The 22,251-nt window shown below is 49.3% G+C and overlaps 1 protein-coding gene across 1 annotated transcript; it reads right to left on the bottom strand.

Moving 5' to 3' along the window:
• Positions 1-14,934: 14,934 nt before the first annotated feature.
• Positions 14,935-18,457, bottom strand: LOC105084236 (cytochrome P450 26A1). Its single transcript, XM_010974291.3, has 7 exons — positions 18,247-18,457; positions 17,838-18,062; positions 17,295-17,585; positions 17,057-17,215; positions 16,440-16,574; positions 15,712-15,864; positions 14,935-15,394 (listed from the first exon to the last, which is right to left on the bottom strand). Exons 1-7 carry the CDS (start codon positions 18,433-18,435, stop codon positions 15,053-15,055), a joined length of 1,494 nt encoding a protein of 497 aa, XP_010972593.2. The 5' UTR covers positions 18,436-18,457; the 3' UTR covers positions 14,935-15,052.
• Positions 18,458-22,251: the final 3,794 nt, after the last annotated feature.

Below are 22,251 nucleotides of genomic sequence, written 5' to 3'. Positions count from 1 at the left end.
TCTATTTATTTAATGGCGGTATGGGGCTTGAACCCAGGACCTCATGCATGCTAGGCATGCACTCTACCACTGAGCTATACCCTTCCCCGCATATGTATAATTTGAAGGCTTTTGATACATGCTGCCAAGATTGTCCTCCAAAAATAATGGACCAAATTATACTTCCTCCATCTTCATCCACACCAGACTACAAAGCATTCTTCACCCAACGTCCAAATGAATAGAGGCAGCTCAAATTCTGCTGCATGAATAATAAAACTCAGATTAATAAGGGGCTCAGGGTAGCGCAACATTTTCCGGTGGAAATTCCATCCCCCTAGAGCAGAACTGGGACCAGACTTTGGGCAGAAGGGAGCCTGGAGCCAAGTGCACAAAACCAGCTTCTCCTTGTTTAAATCTGCTCAGTAATTCTAAATTTCTCAGAATTTTAGAATTACTTGCCTTGTTTCAATCATTGGCATTGAGCAGTCACTGTTCACGATCAAAAGGGTGAACAGAGTGTGGAATGTCACTGAACCCCTTGGCTGCTGAGTCTAGCTGGCAGCAGCTTGGAGCAGAGAGAGGACAGAGACCTGGGGGTCAGGACACACAGGTTCTCGTCCCGGCCCTGGAATTGCTTAGGAGCTCAGGCAAGACAAGACAAGCCTCCTTTCCCCATCTGCCAATGCTAGGGGCGGAAACAACGGCCTGCAGCTCCTACCTGCCCCCATCCCCTGTGTCCCAGAAAGAGACACAAATACCCACTATCATTTACTGTGTTCCTACTATCTACCAGGCACATACAAGCACTTGGCTCATGATATCACATTTCATTCCCCCAAATCTTTGTCGTCTACTTTGCAGGACTGCTTTTGCCCTTGTTTGACAGACAAGAAAACCGAGGCACAGGAAGCTTAAGTCATCCAAGCTTGGATGTGGGGCAAATGGCAGAGACAGAATTTGAACTCAGGACAGTCAGACTTGCTTCCAAAAGACGCACACTTCTCAGCCCTGGGCTATGGCCACTCTCCCGTGATCAGCGAACAAGCTCCCTGAGGGAGGGAGGAACTGTGCCTGTACTGTTCCTCACTCTGTCCCCAGCTCTAAACCCAATGCCCCAGGGGGCAGCAAAGATCTGTGACTACATTCATTGTCTATTGCTGCATAACATGATCTTGCAGAGTTTCAAGGAGAGGGGTGCCATGACCCTGTTTGAATTTTTAAGGGATCATTCTAGCCAATGTGTGGAGAACAAACTGTGGGGGTCTATAGGGCTGGGGCTGCCTCACTGGGCCAGGAACATCAGGTCAGGGCCTGCAGTATTGGCCCGCAGTAAACATTTCGTGAGTGAGAGAACGGAATGCCTGGGTTGAAGGCCAGCGGAGAGTCTGTGAAAAGAATAAGACAGGAAGGGGACAAGGGGACACGGTTACTAGGGTCTTGGGAAGCTTGGACTGGGGTTAATAGATCAGCTGGTAGAAGGAGGAAGCAGGTGGGATTGGTAACTAGAGGCCAGCAAGCCAGCAAAGCCCACTTCAGAAGCCGGTCCTTCAGGCAGATAGAGTTCATCCTCTCCCAAGCACTTGGGTTTTTTTCCAATCACCAAATACTTACTGAGCTCCTGCCGTGTAGCAGGCGCCTTGAACACAGCAGTCAACAAGACAATCAAGACAATCAAGAGCCTGCTCCTTTGTGGGGAAGATGGTCAAGAGATCATATAAATAAGAAATAAAATCATTATGTGTTGCGGCAAGTGCTGTGAATGGTACCAGGTTGGTATAAAATAACTGGAACCTGAGCAAAGATCCAACCACACAAAGAGTGAAGGGAAAGACTATTCCAAGCAGAGGAGACAGCAGGTGCAAAGGCCCTGAGGAAGGGGAAATCCACAGTGGGTCTGAGAAACAAAGGGAAAACCCACGAGTTAGCAAGTTAAGCAAGGGCCCTTGGTATTTCCTGTTTAGGTGGTCCAGGTGCTGGAATTAGCAGCTGCAGGTGAGTCCTGAGCTCCAGGGATGCTCACTCCCCCAACAGACCCCAGGAAAAAGCAGTCAGCACCAGCAGTTTCTGGACTCACTTAGAACTTCGAAGAGCACCAATAACTGTTGTTAAAATGGTCCACGCATTTTTAATAGGTTTATACCTGAAAATGTGATAGGGAGGTGTAGGAGCTTATTAACTGTTAGTTCTTTATTCCATAAGAGTCACATCTGTGTTTAAAAACAGCAATAGGAGAGAATAAAAAGACAGTCATCCCTCGGCATCTGCAGGGGATTGGTTCCAGGAGACCCCATGGATACCAAAATCCAAGGATGCTCAAGTCCCTGATATGAAATGTTGTGATACAGTTGGCCCTCTGTATCTGTCAGTTTCACATCCATAGTTGAATTCACAAATGTAAAACCTGCAGATAGGAAGTGCCTGGTTGTACTATCGTCCTTCTAGGTAACACCCCAGAACAAAGGAAGTTTATATGAACATTTTCAGCACAATTTTGGGGTTAAAATAGTAAAGGGAAAAACAAAATCCATGGTAATGCTAACTAAAATTTGCCTTCACCATACAGCTTTTTAAAACAAAAATAACATCATATGCCAACTCTATTCCAGCTAACGTGGAAAATGTATATTAAATTTATGATATCCCACTAAGGGAAAGCTCTTCTCAAAATAATAGAAAAAGAAAAAAAAGGGACAGAACTCTTCTAGAGAATACAAATAGGTAAGCGGCCTTTGCCAATAAGAAAAATCAAATTCTGCCTCAAGTAATTCTGGAGTACCGCCAGCCGCGTCCTCCCACTCCACAATACTTGTATCCCTTCCCTAGAGGCCCTGGAAGCCCCAGTCCTACCAGGCCCACAGGCGGACCTTTGACCCCAGCTGGATGAACAAAACTCTGGCCCAGGAATCTGGATTTCAGCTGTGAGACAGCTTGTCAGTCTCAGCACATGGACGGAATGACCATGAGGTCCATCCACTCAGTCGCCCCCGTACAGCCGTGTCCTGCCGTGTGCTGGGGCAGTGAGGACACTATTGGGTCCACAGACATGTATCCACCCTTTCTGTGGCTGGATCTGGGGAACTAAGGAAGATCTGATGGGATACCCAGTCTCGGGGTGCCAGGACTCCATTCAACTGCGGACCCGACATGCTAGTAAACCCTGGGTGCCACCCTGGGGGACTGAGCCACTCAGACTTGGGGGACTTAGACAAGCACTGTCCCATCTAGAAAACAATCGAAGTGCCTCTTCCAGCTCCAGGGCCTGTGGTTCCTAAAAACAAAAACAGTCTGATTGGAAGCTGGTGACAAATTTCAGTTTTCTGCCTGTTTTGGACTGAATGTTTGTGTCCGCCCCCGCCCCCACCAATTTACGTTGAAGCCCTAACATTCAACATGACTGTATTTGAAGACAGGGCCTGTGAGGAGGTGATGTGGTTAAATGAGATACTAAGGGTGGGGCCTAATCCTATAGGACTGGCATCTTTACAAGACGAGAGGAACCGTCAGAGCGCGCGCTCTCCCTCTGTCTTTCCCTGTTTCTCTCTGTGTCGTGTGAGAACACAACAAGAAGGCAGCCATCTATTAGCCAGGAAGAGAGTTCTTACCAGGAACTGAATCAGCCGGCACCTTGATTTTGGACTTCCCAGCCTCCAGAACTGTGAGAAAATAAACTTCCTTTGTTTAAACTCCGCAGTCTGTGGTATTGTATGATGGCAGCCCACGCTAAGGCATCACCTCTTCCTCAAAATTGGGCAGAGGGGGCTCCCACGGGGTGGTAGCTGCCCAGCAGCACCTCCTGAGAGCCCCCTGAATGCACACAGCCTGCCTCCAAGGACAGCAGCCACTGGCTTCCCAAGAGGCCCGAGCAGGAAGGTTCTTCGGCCAGACCTCCGCCCTCGGCCACCCCACTACCAGGATCTGGGCGCTGACATAACTCTGCCCGTCCCTCTGGGCGTCCATCCAGCCCCCTCTGGGGCATTCCTGCTCCTTCCTCAGTGGGCAGAGGAAGCCGCACTTGGCAAATGGGCAGCCTTCAATGCCGGAGGCGCAGCCCAGGACTGACTGGCCAAGGAGAACTAGCCCCTTCTGATTTGCTCCCCATGTTTTCCTGCTGGGATGTGTGGTAAGTGTCAGACGGGGTCCCCAGGGCCCCACAGAGTGTTGGGGACTAGATGGCCCCAAGCCTCTCCTCCACCCAGGCTGCAATCACCCCAAATTTACATAGGGGCTCCCCCTCCCTCTCCTCTTCCCTCATCTCAGTTGACCCAGGGCCTCCCCTAAAGCTTGCTAAATGCCATTTTCATTTAATTTCCATTGTGTTTTCATTCATGCAGGAAGACCTGAATGTTCATTAGGATGGAAGACAGTATGTCAAAGAAGTTTTCTGCCCTGTTTGTTTGTTCTAATAATGAAAGCTTGGTTCCTCAGACTCCAACTTTTCTGTCTTTTTTTTTAAATGTCTTAGCCTCCCTTCACAGCTCTCTCTCTCTCTAGGCCCACATCTTGCTCTGTGCCCTTTGGAGTTACCTCCTGAAGAGCCTTAGGAAAACAAGACCACAAAAGCGTCTCTCTCTCTCTCCCCTCCCTTGGCTTCTGAGACCCTGGCTCCTTGGCTTCTCTCCCACTTCCCTTTTGACTCATGCACCCAGCTGACGTCATTCTCTCCCTCCAAACCTGCGTCCACAAGCCGAGCTCTCCTGAGAAGCAGACCTGGCACCTGCCTGGGGACATGTCCACTCCACAGACCCACCTATCTCTTCCCCAAACCAGCATCTGCTCCTGGTCCCCATCCCTCTCAGGGACCTCACCTTTGCCTAGTCACCATCACTCTCAAGCTTGCGCTCCTCCTGCTCTAGATCAGATCTAGAGCATCACGGAAACTTAGCACATCCACCGCCCAGAGGACTCCGGCTTCTGTCTCCTCCTTGACACACCCAATGGTGCCCTCACTTCCTCTCCTTCAAATTTCTCCAATAAACTCACAACTACTTACCAGCTGGGGAACCTGGGACAAGTCACCTTACTTTCTTGAGCTTCAGTTATCCCCTCTGCAAAATGAGTATAATGACCTCACTGCAAAGAGTTGTGGTAAGGATGAATTCTGGTACCATACGTAAACATCAGTCACCTAGCGCTGTATTCAGCAAGTGCCAAACACTAACTCATCTCTCCTTCCCCTAATTCTTCAGGCCAGTCCTCCATGATGTGGTTTATTCTCGAGGGACAAATCTGATGTCTAGAGTTGTAGTTTGCCAAATACGCCCTGCAATTTTCTACTTCCCATCATCCAGTTGCAAGGGTATTGACTGTCTTTTTTTTTTTTTTTTTTTTATCCCCATCTTAAACCAAGTTGATATTGTATAAAATTCTCTGGTTATTTTGATTTGTATCTAAAATATTCAGATCAGGAGGATACCTGAATTTTTTTAAATAATTGTGATTTTTTTTAAAAAATTGTTTCTGGAAACTTTTATAAAACAAAGTAGAAAGAACTCATTCCCATTAGGCATTATCCTTCCTTCCCACTCTGCTTTTGGAAGGATTTGCAATTCAAATTGAGGATACACTGTATTTTCACTTAGAAAAACACACTGCTTCTAGCAAGAAAATTCTCTTTTGAATAAATCCCCCGCAAAAGAGTCATATCTTTCCACGTGTAACAATTTAATAAGAAAATGCTATTGATCTCTTTTCCCTTTCTTATTCCTTCCCATTATCTCTTTAATGATGGAAATTTAGAACTGCACAATCACACACACACACACCCCTCCTTTGTCTTTTCAGATTTCTTCCCAGCTAATCTTCACAAATGACAGTAATCAGATTTAATTGAAGTTATTTTTGCTGACATCAGCCTAGGGCCAGATCCTCGGTACCAAAATGAAATGGAAAATTGAAATAAAACTCATAACTTCAGTTGAATCATCCTGATAATTACCCAAAGTTCTGTATCTCCCAAGAGAACCGCTTTCAGATCAAGAGAGAAGAAAAGGCATGCTGGTGTATTGATACGTCAAAGTGACCGATGGCTCTGGAGGGTTGAGTGTGTGGCTCTGGAGACAGGCCCTCTGTGCTGGCCCTCTGACTGTGCCCCTTAGGGAGGGACCCTGGATGAGTTGCTAACATCTCCAAGTTTCAGTTTTCTCATTTGGGTTTTTGTGATGAATTAAATTCATTAATTCATGTATAGAAGTCAGGACAGTGCCTGGCATGTACTAAGCGTTCAGTGACAATATGAATAATTACTATTCCAGATGAAAATCAGTGCCCATTCCAAGTACCTTAAACCTGGACGCAGTATAATGTAATGCCTAGAACCTTTCACTCGAGTAGACAGCCTGGGTTCAAATCCTTACTCCACTACTTACTAAGCTGTGTGACTCTGGGCAAATTATATAACCATTCTATGCCTCTGTGGCCCTATTTGTAAAAGGGGTATTAATAATTGTACCTGCATCATGGAAATGTCGTGAGAATGAAATAAGATGATGTGAAATACATAACACGTAGAGTAAATGTTCAGTGAGGCTTGGCTATTATTTTTCCTTGTACTCTACGAAAGTAAGGTTAATTAACTCAAAACTGCTTCCCCAACCATACGGAGGTTTTCAAAAGGCTAGTGTTGGAAGGTTTTCCACTTTAGTTGTTGATTAGGGGCCAAAGGGCCTATTTGGGGGTTATCCCCAGATAAGTGGGCGGCAAAGGCCCCTTACATAAAAGGAGGTCAGATAATCCCTCTACCACAATTGGCAGCCAGGTAGTGGGCACATGACCTGGGCTCAGCCAATCAGATGCCTGCAACTGGGAGTGGTTTCTGAAAGCAGAGAGCCGGCAAGGATGGAGGTGGGAAGGGTCGCAGGGGAAGCGGCTGAGGGCTGAGCTGTAGAGTGTTACTCACTTCAACTGCAGCACCTCCACTTGTCTGTCTCCTAAACCTCTTCAACTACAAAACCAACACATATTCTTTACAACCAGAAGACGCATCCATAAATGTAATTAGAAAGTGTGATTAAGTCTTTTTGCAAAATATCCTATCCCTCAATTCTTTCCACCAATTACTTACGTCCCTCTGCAACTTGTTCTCGGAGCTTAACGGTACATCGTAGCCGTCCCTCAAGGTCAGTAGCTGTCTCTCGTACTCACTCCGTTATGCCTCCATGAGGTCCCACAATATAAATGCACTGCCATTTTTTCAAAGACTCCTCTTTGGGCAGACGTCTTGTTGGATATCCACTACAATTTTAAATGCACGTCCTCATTGGCCCAGCAGCCTCACTTTCAGGACTCAAGCCTACAAAATAAAGCACAAGTTTGTACATAAGGCTGCGCAAACAAGGTTACTTACCGACTACACGTTGCTTGGAGTTTCAGAAACTGGAAATAACCGAAATGTCCAGAAATCTTCCCTAATCTGTGTTTTCATGGCATTTTGTTTGGGGAGGGGAGAAATTTCAGCTGTGAAAAGTGATTTATGAAAACCACTACTCAAACCCAGGTGAGAATTGGGAACTTTAGTTTCCTTCCAACAATGAAATTTTAGACGACTTTCATTTTGGGGAATCGGGGAGGCAGGAACAAAAAAAAGATGCGCATGTCAAGGTCGGATTACCACAGCACAGGTGGGTCATTGTTAGGTCTATTCTACCCACGTGGATGGCAAAGCCGAATCCTCAGAGGGCCCAAGTTCAGGTTGTTCTCCTGTTCAGAGTCCTAGACCACACTGTGCCCAAGACTGACCCGGGACTCTGTTAAACTGCGGATTGACTCAGCAAGTCCGGGGTGGGGCCTGATACATTGCTGCTCTATAATCAGCAACCAGGTGATACAGATGCCGCTGCTCCGTGGGCCATACTTTGAATTGTAAGGGCCTAATCAATTCACATCTGCTGTCTGAACTGAATTTTCTTCATTTTTCAAGTAATGTGGTTGATTAGGGTGACCAGCCATCTGACTTTCCCCAGGACTGTCTCAGTTTTTGCACTGAAAGTCCTGAGTAACAAGAAACAGGACAGTTGGATTAGAGCAGGGCCAGATAACTCAGAAGTAATATAAATGAACAAAGTGAGCTGGTTGGAGATTTTGGCAAACAGAAACGCTTAAACGCCCACTCATAGGCTCTACCCAAGAGCCTCCAACTTACAACCTTGGCACAGATGACCCCTCAGACTCCGCCCAGCCAAGAAATCCTATAACAGATTTTTTTTTTCTGATGACAGCTGTTAAGTTCCCATAGGGGATGGGTCACAATGAAAATACTGGAAATTAAGGACTGCCCAGAAAGATGAAAATGCCACTAAGGAGGGCAGGAAAAGAGTCTCCCCACCCACTCAAAATCTGAATATGTTAGCCAGCCTCTAAGATGGCCCCCAATACCTCTCACCTCCTTGTCTTCACATCTTCATGGCTCTCTCCACCCTGGATAGGGCTAAACTGTGTAACAGTAGGATATTGTGGAAGTGGAGTGTGACTCCCAAAGCCAGGTCATGAAAAATACTAAAGCTTCTGTCTTGCTGCTGTTTTAGATTACCTGCCCACGGGTGAAGCCAGCGGCCATGCTGTGAGGGTACCCAAGCCGTCCTATGGAGAGATTTGCATGACAAGCTACGGAGACCTCTTGCCAGCAGCCATGTAAGGGAGCCAACTTGGAAGGGGCTTTTCCAGCTTCAGCCAAGCCTTCAGGTGGTGCAGCCCCAGCCAACACCTTAACTGCAACTTTCTGAGAGACTCTGAGACAGACCACACAGCTGAGCCATTCTCAAGCAAGTACTCTGAAAACTTCTCAAGGATCAAAGACCCAAGATGTTGCAAATTGGCAGCCATCGGGGCCACAAGCTAATTTTATTTTGCCTGCACAATTTTTTTTAATATGAATTAGTGACCAACATCTAAATATCAGGACAGCCCTATGCAAATCTGGATTTCCAGCACTTCCCCCAAAATTAGAAGGTCTTTCATTCCTATGGGTCAAAAATAAACCAGGCTGAGCAGCACCAGCCCCTCTAGGGCACATCCACCACCCACCACCTCCAGCTGTCTCTCTCCCTGGCTACCCCACTTGTTAAATTACCTGCTGGCCCCTCTGTGATCCTCGACTTGGAGATCAGAAACTTTTTGTCAGTGGTTCTCAAAGTGTGGTCCTGGGATCAGCAGTATCAACATCTCCTGAAAACTAGCTAGAAATGCAAATTCTTGGATCAATCCAGAAACTCTGGGGTGAAGCCCAGTAATCTATATTTCAGCAAGCCCTCTGGGGGTTTCTGAAGCATGCTAACATCGAGAACTGCTGTTTCTCACAAAAAAGGCTTCTTGCCTTTGGAAATGGCATTAGTTTCCGAGGGCTGCCATTGAAAAGAGTACCACAACCTGGGCAGTTCAGAGCAACCAAAATGGACTGTCTCGATTCTGGAGGCAGGCTGATCTCAAAGCTGGAAATGAAGTCTCACAGTTCTTACTGAGAAGTCTGAAGTCATGGTGTGGGCTCCCTTTGAAAGCTGTAGGGGAATCTCTCTTTGACTCTTCCTGGCTTCTGGAGATTTGTCAGGAATCTCAGGCATCCCTTAGATTGTAGATATATGGCTTTGGTCCTCCATCTTCATATGGTGTTCTCTATGCTTATCTCCACAGCATCTTCCTTCTGTGTGCATCTATCCCTGGGTCCAAATTTCCCCTTTTCATAAGGACTGCAGTCATATTGGATGAGGGCCCACTCACCTTAACTTGATTACCTCTGTAAGGACCCCACTGCCTAATACAGTCGCATTCTGATGTATTGAAGGTTAGAACTTCAACCCTTTTTTTTCAGGGAAGAGGATAAATTTAACCTATAACAGAAATGATTTTCTGCTGTTCAGTGGAAGAAACTCAAAATGTCTGAGGGTCCAGCTCTACCAACATGCAGACCCAGCCCCCAGCCCCACCAGAAATGCCAGCAGTCTACACCTCCTGCCGGGCTTCGTGTCAAATCCTTGGTGGCCACACAACTCCAGGTCCCCACGGCACAGTGAGGGCAAGAACCTGTAAGCAATTTGGTCTCAAATAATCTGCTCACCTGCCCTTTATTCATGACATGTATATAAATAAACAATATAGTTTTTTTTCAGTGAGGACTGATCCTCCAGTATGGACACTGGACTGCCAGTCCTGATTCTCAGTTGAGACTTTAAATTTTTTAACAACCTCGGCTGTAAACTGAGGGGGTTGGATGATCCATCCATAATCTTCGTTCCAGCTCGAAAATCTGTGACTGATTGATATTAAATAAAGTTCTCATTTCAAAATACCAAATCCTCTCCTCTCTTATTCAGTAAAGCACTGTTATGTTGGATGGTACAGCTGTACTTAATAAATCAATGTGTTTTGTCAAATATCTATTGTAAGCAAAATACTTCTGTCATCTCACAAAGCATTTGAATTAAATGAACCTGTTAGTGACTTCAGATAAAATTCTTGAAACATCTATGGTCAGAAATGAGTGAGTAGATTTCTGACCCCTTGATGGACCAGGGAGGGGTTTGGCAGTGGTGAGAAATTGGATGGTGTGGGTCAACTTCTGTGTGGTGATGCATGGTTATGAATATTGCAACATGATAACTTTCACCCAGAAAACCCACCACGTAATCCAGGGCTAAGTTTCCACCCTGTCTCAGGGTTCTAACTTGAGTTGACTCTACTTCAAAAGAAGGAAAGCTTGTTTGGCCAAATACCCGTGGAGCATTGGTTTCAGGAATGTGACATGCTGTTAAACCACAGCCGTGTAAGCTTGCAGCCACTGAGATTTTCCAAGGATGAAAGTTTCACTTTTCAAAGAAAAACATGGCACCACGAAGCTGGAGAGACATAAGGTGAATGGTGTCGATTGGCCCCAAGAAATTTTCCCTCCCAAGGAACACCTCTCGTGTGAATGTGTTCTGGGCGAGGCTGGGGAGGTACAAGAGAATGGGCTGAATTTACAAGATTCCAAAGATGAGACAGCCCCTGCCTTTGAGTAACTTTTGAGGAGGCGGAGAGAAAGGACAACGGGGCAGAGTCCAGTGTCAGCATGGGGCGTCGTGGAGGCCAGGGAGCACTGGGGAAAGTCTCAGAGTATTACCCCAGAAGCCAGGTCAAGTGCATGGTCAGCTCAGCACAGCTGAGAGAGGCCTAGAGGATGTGGGAGCAGGCGCCGGACAGGGAGCTGGAAGCACCAGGTCACAGAGCAGGACAGAAATTCCCAGCAATCAATACAGGGGTTCAGTGTCCCTGTGAGGACACGTGTCAGGCCCCTGGGTCCCATCTCCACATCTGGCTTGGAGCTTTGATAGAATGATCACCAAAGACTGCTGAATGCCCTGGAGGAGGGTGTTGGGATGTCCTATCTTCCTAGATGGGAGTTAATCTGCATTTCAAAGTAAAGTAGGTATCTGAGCAATGGAATTAACACCAAATCACAGGTCTTGAATTTTGGAAGGGAACCTGGGAGTCGTTAAACCCAAGCTCTCCCTCCATGTCAGAACCCTTATGGCAGCTTGGTGGTCCAGCTTGAGTTTGGACGCCTCCGTTGACAGGGAGCTTGCTGTCTCACAAGGCGGCCTGTGCTGTCACCAAAGGGCTCTAGTTGTCTCAAAATGTTTTTCTTATATGGCACTATTTCCTTCTGTCTAGCTCGCCCTCCTAAGTGCATGCTCTGTCCTTCAGAACAGGTCTGAACCTGTATTTACTACAGCAGCCCTTTAACTATTTGAAGGTGGGGCCACCACCACCTCCCTAGACGTTCTTAGTTCCTCGTACAGTGCTTTTGTGGGATGGATTCCAGATCTGGTGAAGGTCATCTGAACACCAATTAGTATGCCCATGTCCTTCGAAAATCGTGCTCCCCACTCTCCGAAAACTGTGGGCCATTTTCCAGGGATAGTAAGAGCAACATGGGCAGTACGTGGGCAGCGCTGGAAACTGGAGCCAGCCAACCTCAGAGATGCAGCGGGTGGTGGCTACTTCAGAAACTCAAAGATGGTCCAGATCAACCCAGCCAAGGGTGACCCTTCCAGAGGGGCCAGGCAGACATGACCAGGCCTGAGGTTGAGTCCTTGCCGAGCTCTGGGTGACTGCAGTGTCTCACTGTCTGGGGTAAAAGCAGGCCCTAGGCCAGAGGCCATGGACACAGGATTTCATGGACACTGGATTTCATGGACACTGGTGGGGAAAACCACTGGGTGCTGAGCTTGGCATAGAAGGGAGAAGTCCGCCCCCTTGTGGACCTCTGGGGGGTGGCAAGGTTGGAAAAGCACCCTGAAACCTTGCAGATGAGGGTTCAGGGGGAGCAGCCACTTCCTGTCACTGCTCCCTGTTTCCCCAGTTGTCGGCAAGAGAGTTGATCTGGACTGTCACTGGGCAGGGGAGTGGTGGCAGGAGGCATGAAGGGAAGTTAGGAGGTGGAGACTCCTGGACCTTGCTGCTTGGCAACAGAAAGTTGGAGAGAAATCAGGCAGGTGTTATTAGCTGTTTTTTTTAAAAAAAAAAAAAAAAGGAAAGGAAATGAAAGGGAAAAAAGATAGCAGGGGGCCTTTCCTGGTTCTGCCACTCTCTGAGTGGCCCCAGGCAAATCACAGTGTTCTCTGGGCCTCCTGGGGCTGAGCTGGGTGAAGGCTACAATTCCTCTGAATGCTGATACTTTACAGACCCAGCTGGAGGCCTTCACATGCCAGTCCTGACAAGGTCTGCCCTTGGTGGTACCACACCCCCCCCCCCAACTGGAGAGGGGACAGCAGGCAGGCAGGGATGGGGAGGCAGAGGGCACCAACTTGACCAGCTTGGCAAGGAGACCAGCCCAGGGCCTTGGCAAGCACAGCACCCTCCCATCACCATGCCAAGCCCCTGGGAGCCCCAAAGAGTCATTTCTCACAGTGATCTCCCCTCCTTCCACAATTCTGGCCAAGTCTAAATCTAGAAACACCTCTCCACTGGGTGAGGCATGGACACTGACCCAGCGGTGCCTGTGCTGTAAAGCATCCATGCCCCAGATGGATGTGACCCAGGCCCATTTCAGTCCACACGGCAGCCCACAAACGTCAATTCTGCCTCACGCGCACACACATCTAAACTGCCTTCACTCAGCACTAAGCACATTATCGAAGACTGCGTTTTTAACGTATTTTTGAGATAAATTCTGCACTCCTCTGTAATCGATGAGTCTAAATGGGCTAAATGTAGCCCTGGGAAGTGCAAGCCAGAGGCACTTTCCTCAAAGCTCTTCAGATAAAAAATAAAGATGGATTTAAAAAATTGAATTATCTGCTAAAATGGCTCAAATTTCATCCTGCACTATGTTCATAAAGACAAATGGTCACCAAGTCACGGAAGATGGTGTTTTGAAACGCTGACTGTTCTCTGGCAAAATGCAAAGTATTGAAACCCTTAAAAACTGACCTTGTATAAATGATCTGAAATAATGTCCTCCGGCTTGTGTGCTTCTGGCTGGAACCATCCGTGGCGAATGTTGGGGGAGGGGTCGGCTTTGCAATCCACAGCACACTAAAGCTTTGGCTGAAAAAAAATAAGCCTGTAATTTCTCATTTAAAAAAAAAAAAGGTATCATAAGGTTATTATAAGGTATTATAAATTATTATGTAAACACCCCTTTAAAAAATCAGAGGATTCCAACCATAAGTTACAATCCAAGTTCTACCTGGAAGACTAAAGTCAGGTAGAATACGTAGCTCTCATTGTAGTCAGAAGCCTTTTCAAACACCTGTTGAGACCACCCGGTTTTTCTGCAGTATTCCCTTGCCAAATTCTAAAATTGTAATGAAAATTTTAAAGTCCAAGACCTACCAGCCATCAGAGGTTCAGTAAGCAGATCGGGCCATTTCAAAACTGAAAATGTGCTTGCATAAGCAAGTCACCGGGCTAACCTTTCTGGATGGAGCGCCTGGCCTTCAGTTCAGAACACGGCTATGCCAGGGTCAGAAATGTGACAAAACCGCACTTTCGCGGAGGTTAGCCAAGGTTCACAGGGTCATGACTGGGCCATTTTATCAGTCATGTCAGGCTCACACCCTATTGCCTGGCATAGATAAAAACTTTATCTGTCAGTTTGCTAAATCTACTCCTCCTGCCTTATTTTCAATAAAGAATATCTGGATTCGCTTATCTCAACCAGAGATTGGCCTTTTCCAATACTGTTTTTATATGCAACTTCAGAGTAAAGGAAACACATCAGTGACTTGGGGTCTCCTTTTAGTCAATAACTGTCCATGAGCTGAGGGACTGGCTTTGTCTTATTTAAAACTTTAACTTCAGAAAACAGTTCCGGCACCGTGTGACAACCTGGATTTATTATGTTTATTAAACATACTAAGTTTATGGCTGAAGGTGTTATATTAGACGCTGATATTCTCAAAGTGTTATCTTTTTAAAAAATTGGTTTTTTAAATGTTTTTTTAAATGGGGGAGGAGTTAATTAGGTTTGTTTGTTTGTTTATTTTTAATGGAGGTACTGGGGATTGAACCCAGGACTTTGTGCATGCTAGGCATGCACTCTACCACAGAGCTATACCTTCCCCCACTCAAGGTGTTATCTTTTCAAATACATCTTTCCCTAAAGTAAAGCAAACCCCTACCCTACATTTTTTAATTAACTTTGATCCATTTTCTAAATAGAGAATCTAAATTACCATAGAAAAATTTACAAAATTACCTTTGGACTAACTCTCACACACACACACACACACACACACACACAGTTTCTAACAACTGTTAAGAGAAAAAAACAGCTAAAGTTTCTCCCCACAGAAAATAGATATGCACAGATGACAAATGAAGCCATACACGTAGACATTTAGAAATCTAGTTAAATATACAAAAATAAAACCAGTGAGTTTCCCCCACAGGAATATTAAATGCAAGACAAGCACCTTCAGATTTTACTTTATTTGGAAACTATCCAGATTATTTTAATATTTAAAGACTGTGGTACTGTAGAAGAGACACATAAATATTATAATATACATTTAGAAATTAAATATAATAAAATCAACACAACACTATGTAAAAACTCATGTACACTTCAAATAAGTCCGAGGTCTGGGTGCACTCGCCATCAGATTTCCCCCTGGAAATGGGTGAACCTTGCTGGGAGATCATCCACAGGGTACACGGTGGGACTCGTTTTCATTGTAGGAGGTCCATTTAGAAGCCGCCAGTCACAATGCCTGGCCAGCTCCACTGTAAATATTTTGAGAAGAATTTTTGCAAACTCTTTCCCTACACAGCTCCTGAGGCCGCCTCCAAATGGAATGAAGCTAAACCTGGATGCATCTTCTGGGTGAGGCAGCAGAAAGCGGTCAGGATTAAATTCCTCCTTGTTGGTGAAGATATCCGCAACATCGTGAGTATCGCAGATACTGTAGATAACATTCCAGCCCTTGGGAATCTGGTATCCCTGCAAAAAATGAGGAGGTCCCAAGGGCTGACAAACTGGAACTCAACTTTCAACAAGAAAACTCTCTCACTGATATCCTTGGAGGAGTTATGAGTTGAAAGAAAGTGAGACTGGGGGTGGAGACTGGAGGTGTGAGACAGAGACAGACAGACAGACATTCAGGACGCTGAAACATGTGTTCACATGAGGCAAGAAAATGTCATCAAAAGCCTAAGAAATTTAAGTCAAAGCACAGGGAAGCAAAGGGAGATTTAAAACCACAACACACAACATGGCGGGGGGTGGAGGTGCGGTTAGGAAGAGCACTTTTCACTTACATTTAATTCAAAAGTCTTAAGGGCAACCCGAAACCCTCCTGGAACTGGGGGATTCAGTCGAAGTGTCTCTTTAATAACACACCCAATGTATTTAAGCTGTTCCAAAATTTCCATGTCCAACTTGTTGTCTTGATTGCCCTTGCAAAGTAAACCCTATCAAAACAGTCATACAGAGGTGAACGGTTACTTTGTGCTCCAATAAAATCAGCCCGGCAGATGTAAACAGGGCTTAAGTGGCGGCTAGACCCAGAGGGCCCCATGATGGGAGAGTGTGAGGGGGAAACAGTGAGCAGCTAGTGACCATTTGCCTCCACCCCTGGGCCCAAATCCACTATTTACAATTCCCAGAGAATGCTGCTCACCAGTTAAAACCACCAAGTTTATCCCCCTCCCTCAATCACCACCACCCTTGCTGCCACCGCAGCCACCCAGGAGTTCCCCATTCATGCCCTTGGACACACAAATCCAAGAAGGTGGAAGCTATCTGAAAGTCTCCAAGGTTCTGCCAAAAGTGGAGGCAGAAATACTAGGTTGAACCCTGCCTGAGTGGGCTCACAGATCAAGATTCCTTTTTATTCACAAAGCTAATTCTCTTTACCCACCTCTTGGCCTAGCATTTCCCATATACTCAAGGAAGGCAGCACACTTACTTATTGAGAAATTGGCTAGAGAGCAGCTAAGTTTAAGCTAAGAGAGCCCCTCTCCCCACCCCACCCACAGTCCCCTACCTTACTCTTCAGCTCCTCCCGCACTTTCTGGAGGACATGTGGGTAGAGCCCCAGGTAAGTGATCAGAGATGTGGCCGCACTGGCCGTGGTTTCGTGTCCTCCAAAGAGGAGCTCTGTTGAAGATTGCTTTAGTGCCTAAGAGTGAATTAAGACGAACATTTTGACAAGTCTGCATGCAACTTTACAGAGCAATTACTCAGAATAGAACTGAGGGTTCTGGAGGGAAGACGAGAAGGATTAAAAGTTTGCTGACAGAAAACCTATTTAAACAGAATGCTAAGACCCTTTAGTTCAACTAGAGCAGGAAGGACAGTAAGATCCCACTCTCCCAGGAACTCTCGAATTAAAGCCTTGGTTATATTAAAAACCACCCAACATTATTTACATTTTGCAAATTCCAACCTTCCCTTTAAAACCTGGAAGGGTTAGGGGACGCAGCCTCTTCCACAGCTCTGCCGACCCGATGTCTCAACCTCTGCGTCCCATCCCTGGGGTCTGGGCGGGCTTCCCACACTGGGAAGCTGGGCCCCAGGGGGGCACTTTGGGGATCACAGAAACTGCTCTTGGAAAGCCAGGGGATCAAACTCCCCAGTGCCTCTCCTGAAGCTGCCACTCACCTGCATGTCCAGCCTCTCTCCCCTCTCCCACGAGTGCTCAATCAACAGCTGCAGCGCATCCTTGCAGCCCCCGCCTGCCTCGGCCGCCCGCAGCCCGCAGATCTTGGCGCGAATATTCTCCTCGATGCGCGCATGGATGAGGTTCCGCGCCTTCAGGCCCTGAGCCCAGAGGCGCAAGATTGTGAGCAGAAGCACGGACCCCACTCCCCTGGCTCCGCACCCTACGTGCCGCTCTTACCCGGTACAACCCGCTGAAGGGCACGTCGATGGGCAACGAGAAGAGATTGCGGGTCATTTCCTCGAAGGCCTCCACCAACTGCTGCTCGGCTTCCCCGCCGCTCGCCAGCCGAGGCTCGCAGCCCAGCAGGATGCGCATGGCGATGCGGAACATGAGGCGCTTCACTTGGGGGTAAACTAGGAGGCCGCGCTCGCCGCAGCTCAGCCACTGCTCCAAGCAATTGCTCACTTCCTCGGTGATCACCGGCACATAGCACTGGAGCGCCTCGCGGCTGAAGGCCCGCATAATCACCTGAACTCCGAGGAGGGGAGAGCGTTAAAATCGGGCTCCATCCGCCTCTGTCGCCTTCCGGGGCCCCTTCCAGACATCCCCAACCCCGCCAGACCCAAGGCATTTCCCAGCTGGGAAAGCTACACTGAATTTAAAAGGGTCCCAGCCGCCGCCTTATGCAGCTGGCGCTCCCCCAGCACCTATCTGCCTAAAATCCTCCCGCGAATGGGGTCCCCCTTCCTTCCTGTCCAGGCGCCGCCACCCCGCCCTCACCTTCTTGCGCTGCTTGTGCGAGGAGTCGTGCAGGTTGGAGAGGCAGCCGGAGCCCAGGATGGTGCGCACCGACGCGGGCCAATGGACGGACACCAGCCTGTGCTCCCCAAGCAAGATGCGCCGCACGTTATCGGCACCCATCACTCGCACAGTGGGCCGCCCGAACAGATGCGTCTTGTAGATGAATCCGTATTTCCTGCGCTTCATCTGCAGGAACTTCCTTCGCTGCGAGAAGAAAGCGGAGGAGAGAGGCGGGCGTGAGGGGGCGCCGGGGAGCGCCGCGCCTCTGGCTAGCCCGATCCTAGACGCTGTTACCTCCCTCCCAGGGGCGCCCACCCCGGCTTCAGTGGAAGCCCGGAGCCCTACTGGGCTCCGGAGAATCGTCCTGTCCCATCCCAAACTCCCTTACCTGTAGCACCATCTGCAGTGTTTCCCCAAAAAAGGGGAAGCCCATAGTTCCAGGGGGCAAAGGGAGGGTGCAGCTGCGGTCCCGGCTGCTCACGCAGTACAGGTCCCAGAGCTTGATCGCGGCCAGGAAGAGCAGCAGCGGTAGCACGAATGTGCAGAGCGCACTGGCCAGCAGTGCCGGAAGACCCATGGCGCGTCGCGACCTCCCGCGCCACCTGCCGCCGCCGCCAGCGCTCCGAGCCCCGCCGCGCAACCGCTTTATAGGCGGCCCAGGTTGCTGCCCACGTTACCTTAGACAATTAGTTCACCCAAAGTTCATCTTTAATTGCGGATTGGGCCCCTGGCTCCTCCCCCCGCGCGGCGCTGCCCAAAATCTTTAACCGTTTGTTCCGCGCCGAGGCAGAGGCGGCGCGGTGGCGGCTTCCCTCCAAGCGCGCCTCCTGGGGTGCGGGGCTAGAAGCAGCTTGCTTCCCCCATACAAAGTGTGCGGGGACGGCGGCAGAGTCCAACCCGGGCTTCGAGGGGCGGGAACTCCAAGCCCTGGGCTTCCTGGCGGTCTTTTTGGAAACCCTCCCTCCAGGTCCGACGGGCAGTCCCAGCCCAGAGCTGCCTGAACTGGCTTTCCATTTGCAGGCGCCGGGTGGGCGCCCTTCCACCTGCTGGGGAAGCAAGGGGAAGTGCGTTCAGGGATCACCAAGCTGCCTAGTCCCATAGATGGGGAAACTAAGGGTCCAGAACGCAGGGCCAAACTTCCAAAGATCCCACAGAAGAGCCCTGGACCAGGACCCAAGCGAGAGTCGGGGGAGGGAGGAGTCAAGACCGGCTGACTATAGATTCCCAGTTCCCCAGTACCCTCAAGGAGGCCCGCACTCATGAAGTCTTGGAAGGTCCCACTTAAGGGTACAAGAGAGCCTCCAGATCCTCAGGACTCCAGGTGCAACCCCGTGCAAGTCTGAACCCCAACTCTGACGCCCCAGCGGGGGACCTCAGGGTCCATTCGTCTGCGGCTTGGAGGCAACCAGCCCTCAGTGATCCAGCCACAGTCGGCCGGATTCCAAGGACCCTGGGACTGGCAGCCCCAGATACGCAGAGGGGAAGAGGGTACTTAGCCCTGACAGGGTAAGGAGTCCGAGACACAGGAAGGAAAGCCCGGGAATCCGGGAATCTGAGCTCTGAGTCCCACTTCTCTACTAGAATGACCTTGGGCAAGCCGCCGCACATCTCTGCGCCTGTTTCCTCTTTAATATGAAGATGATCATTCTTGATCTCTCTGCACCTCAGGGTAGTTGTGAGTTTCCAAAAGAGGCTTCTCATTGAAAATACTCTTCCCAGCTCCCGGCACGCTAGGCTGCGTTACCAGGGTGACTTGGACTCCCGGCACTGGAACCACCCTCCGCTCTCCCACTCCCACCCGGCAGAAAGCTACCCAGGTGAGAGAGATGCTAGGTCCTGAACACAGGCCTCTGCTGGCCACTAATGGGGGAGTTGAGGGAATCTGTACCGGGAAGTGGGTCTTCTGGCCTTTGTCCAACTATATACAATCGGCTGCTCCCGCAGCCAATGCCTGAAGCTCAGAAGCTGTAGGAAGCACACGTGCTCTCCCTGCTTCCCACCTGGCGGAGCCAGTGGGAGTGGGTCCGAGCCGCCTCGGACCAGTCCAGGGCCTCACACTCCCTTGGTTTGAGCGCTGAACGCACTCGCGGCGCGGAAAACGAAACAATGATGTACGTTTGTTTAAAACGGAAGACCAGCTCTCACAGGAGCACGCCGCACGCCTTGGAAAGCGTCTCTGGTAGATGCAAGACGCTTTGATCCTGAGAGCTCCCGCGGTGGTCCCCAAACCTGGCGGTTCAGAAAGTGTCTGCAGAGTGGCAGGGACCGCACAGTTCCCGCAACGCTCCAAGCCCGGGTCGCCCCAGCGCGTGTTTCGGAGAGTTGACTATTCGCCTCAATCCTACTTGGCGTTTCAGAGACTCTAGGGAAGGGACTCTCCTACTGTCATTTTTTTCCTAATGAATTGATGTCTGTAAACTGTGACAGACGTCTTCGGGGCAGCGGCAGGAACGAGGGCAAGGCGCGAGAGAGATAATTCTCAGAAATCCCGGTCCCGCCCCTTTCTAGACACTGCCTCTGGCCGGTGAGCAAAGCTGGCGAGCGGGGGCGTGACCTGGGGCCCGGTCCCAATCCTCGGGCCTGACCCGCCTGTGACCCCTGCAGGCCGGACCGTGACATCCGAGTGAACTCTGCAGGGCCATCTCGCCAAGTTCAGCCCGCGCCGGGTCACAAGATGAGCGGAGCCTGCATGCTGGAAATTGCCACGGGGGATGGGGGTGGGGGGTATGTTTTAATCTCTCTGCCCATTGGGACTCGCGGGGGCATCCGGCAGGAAAGGATTAAATAGGATAGCGAAGATCATTAAAGAATATCTTGAAGCAGGGTAGCAGGGGTCAATAAATTACGAGCCCAATAAGAACTTTGATCTAGAAAATTTGCCAAGTTTTCTTGGGTGGCGGTGGGTGGGGAGAGGGGTTGGTTCACTGGAAAACAAAATGTTTCCAAGATGTTTACAAAACAGCCTGTTGCTAAGGGCTGGGGGGTGGGGAGGAGTTTCTTGCTGGCGGAGGGGACCCGACTGTGGTCTGGGGAGCCCCGGCAGCTGAAGCACCCCTCCTCCATTTTTCTCCCTTCAGCCCTTCTCCCTGTCTTGAGCACTCATTCCCATCTCAGGATTCTATACCTCCCATTTTGTCTGCTTGCGGCTCCTCTCTCTCAGGTCACCACTGGCTGGTTCCTTCCAAAGTCAAATGTGACCTCAGGGAAGCCTTCCCAGACCCCCACCTGCCCAGTTGAGCCACCAGGCACTCTGCATCACAGGTCTGTTTTATTTTCTCGACATCACTATCGCCATTAGACATATTCTTGCTCTTTTGTTTGCTCCTTCATTTACTGTCTACCTCCTTTGTGAACATACCAAGTCCAGGAGGGCAAGAACCACATCTGCTTCTTCCTCAGAGAATCAACAGCTACCAAGCAAGAGCTCGGATATTCCTTGACGTTACTGAGGATGATACATCAATGGGAAATTAGGGTAAAACTGAAGCTTATAGTTAGTCCAGACCCCACAGCAGGTAAACCAGGTCTCTTGGAACCAACTAAGTCTGGGCTTCTGAGCGCTCCCTCCCTATATCTCTCCCCAAATCAGAATCAACCCCAGCTCTGGTCCTCCCACCACCTCAGCCTGGTGGAGCTCCTCAGGCCAAGATGTTGTCTCTGCAGCCTCAAGAGCACCCTGAGGGCAGGCCCCAGACCCGCCACTTTTGCTGGCTCCTCTGTGGCGCCTGTGGAGCCCATGGCCTGGCGCCAGGGCCTGTGGTCAGCAGTGGGTGATGAATTGCCCTGGATGGGGGTTATGGCGGTGTCAGCTGAGCTCGGAAGGGCCCGCTGCGCTCTTGAGCTACCCACCCTGCCTGCGCCTGCTGCTTCCCCTTATCCTTCTGGCCCCAGGATCCACCTTAAGCATAAGGTCAGGAGGGCACGAGCTTCCTTCTGGTTCACTAAGGGGTCAGCTCAGGCCTTGGCGGCAATTTCCCTGGCTCACCCATCATGTCCAGTTTGCCCCTGGCCTGTCAGAAGGTGGGTGGCAGGTTACAGTAGGCTGTTAGGAATAATGACACTGGAGGCTCTTGGTTTAGATTTAAACACTGTTGGGAAATTCTGTGTTGAAAAGGTCCAGAGAGAGTCCTTCAGCCAACCTAGGGATTACTGTGAAACGATAAAAGGGCGGAGACCTAGGCAGTGGCCACAGGCCCAGGGGCTGTAGCAGGGGAGTGATGGGGTGGAGAGCACTGGCTGAGCAGTCCAGGAACTCACTGCTGGCTCCTCAGGCCAATCTTTCCTCTCAGTTTCTCCTGTGTAATAGGAGGTTGCGGCAATAAACCAGAATGTCCCTGCAGCCAGCTATCTTGGAGCTAATTCCTAGCCCAGTTCCCTGGGGCTGTGTTCAAGA

This window comes from Camelus dromedarius, chromosome 8, assembly GCF_036321535.1.
Source record: "Camelus dromedarius isolate mCamDro1 chromosome 8, mCamDro1.pat, whole genome shotgun sequence".
NCBI classification, from domain to species: Eukaryota; Metazoa; Chordata; class Mammalia; order Artiodactyla; family Camelidae; genus Camelus; species Camelus dromedarius.
Note: the sequence above shows the minus strand (reverse complement) of the source record. Positions and strands in the feature narration are given on the sequence as shown.

What these genes read in the sequence shown, in the direction of transcription:
- LOC105084236 (XM_010974291.3), bottom strand. Translation starts at nt 18,435, where the DNA reads ATGGGTCTTCCGGCACTGCTGGCCAGTGCGCTCTGCACATTCGTGCTA. An exon ending in CCTTCAGCGGGTTGTACCGG is followed by an intron (nt 17,216 to 17,294) that starts GTAAGAGCGGCA and finishes CTCTGGGCTCAG; the next exon opens with GGCCTGAAGGCGCGGAACCT. An exon ending in GGGAGGAGCTGAAGAGTAAG is followed by an intron (nt 15,865 to 16,439) that starts GTAGGGGACTGT and finishes CTGTTTTGATAG; the next exon opens with GGTTTACTTTGCAAGGGCAA.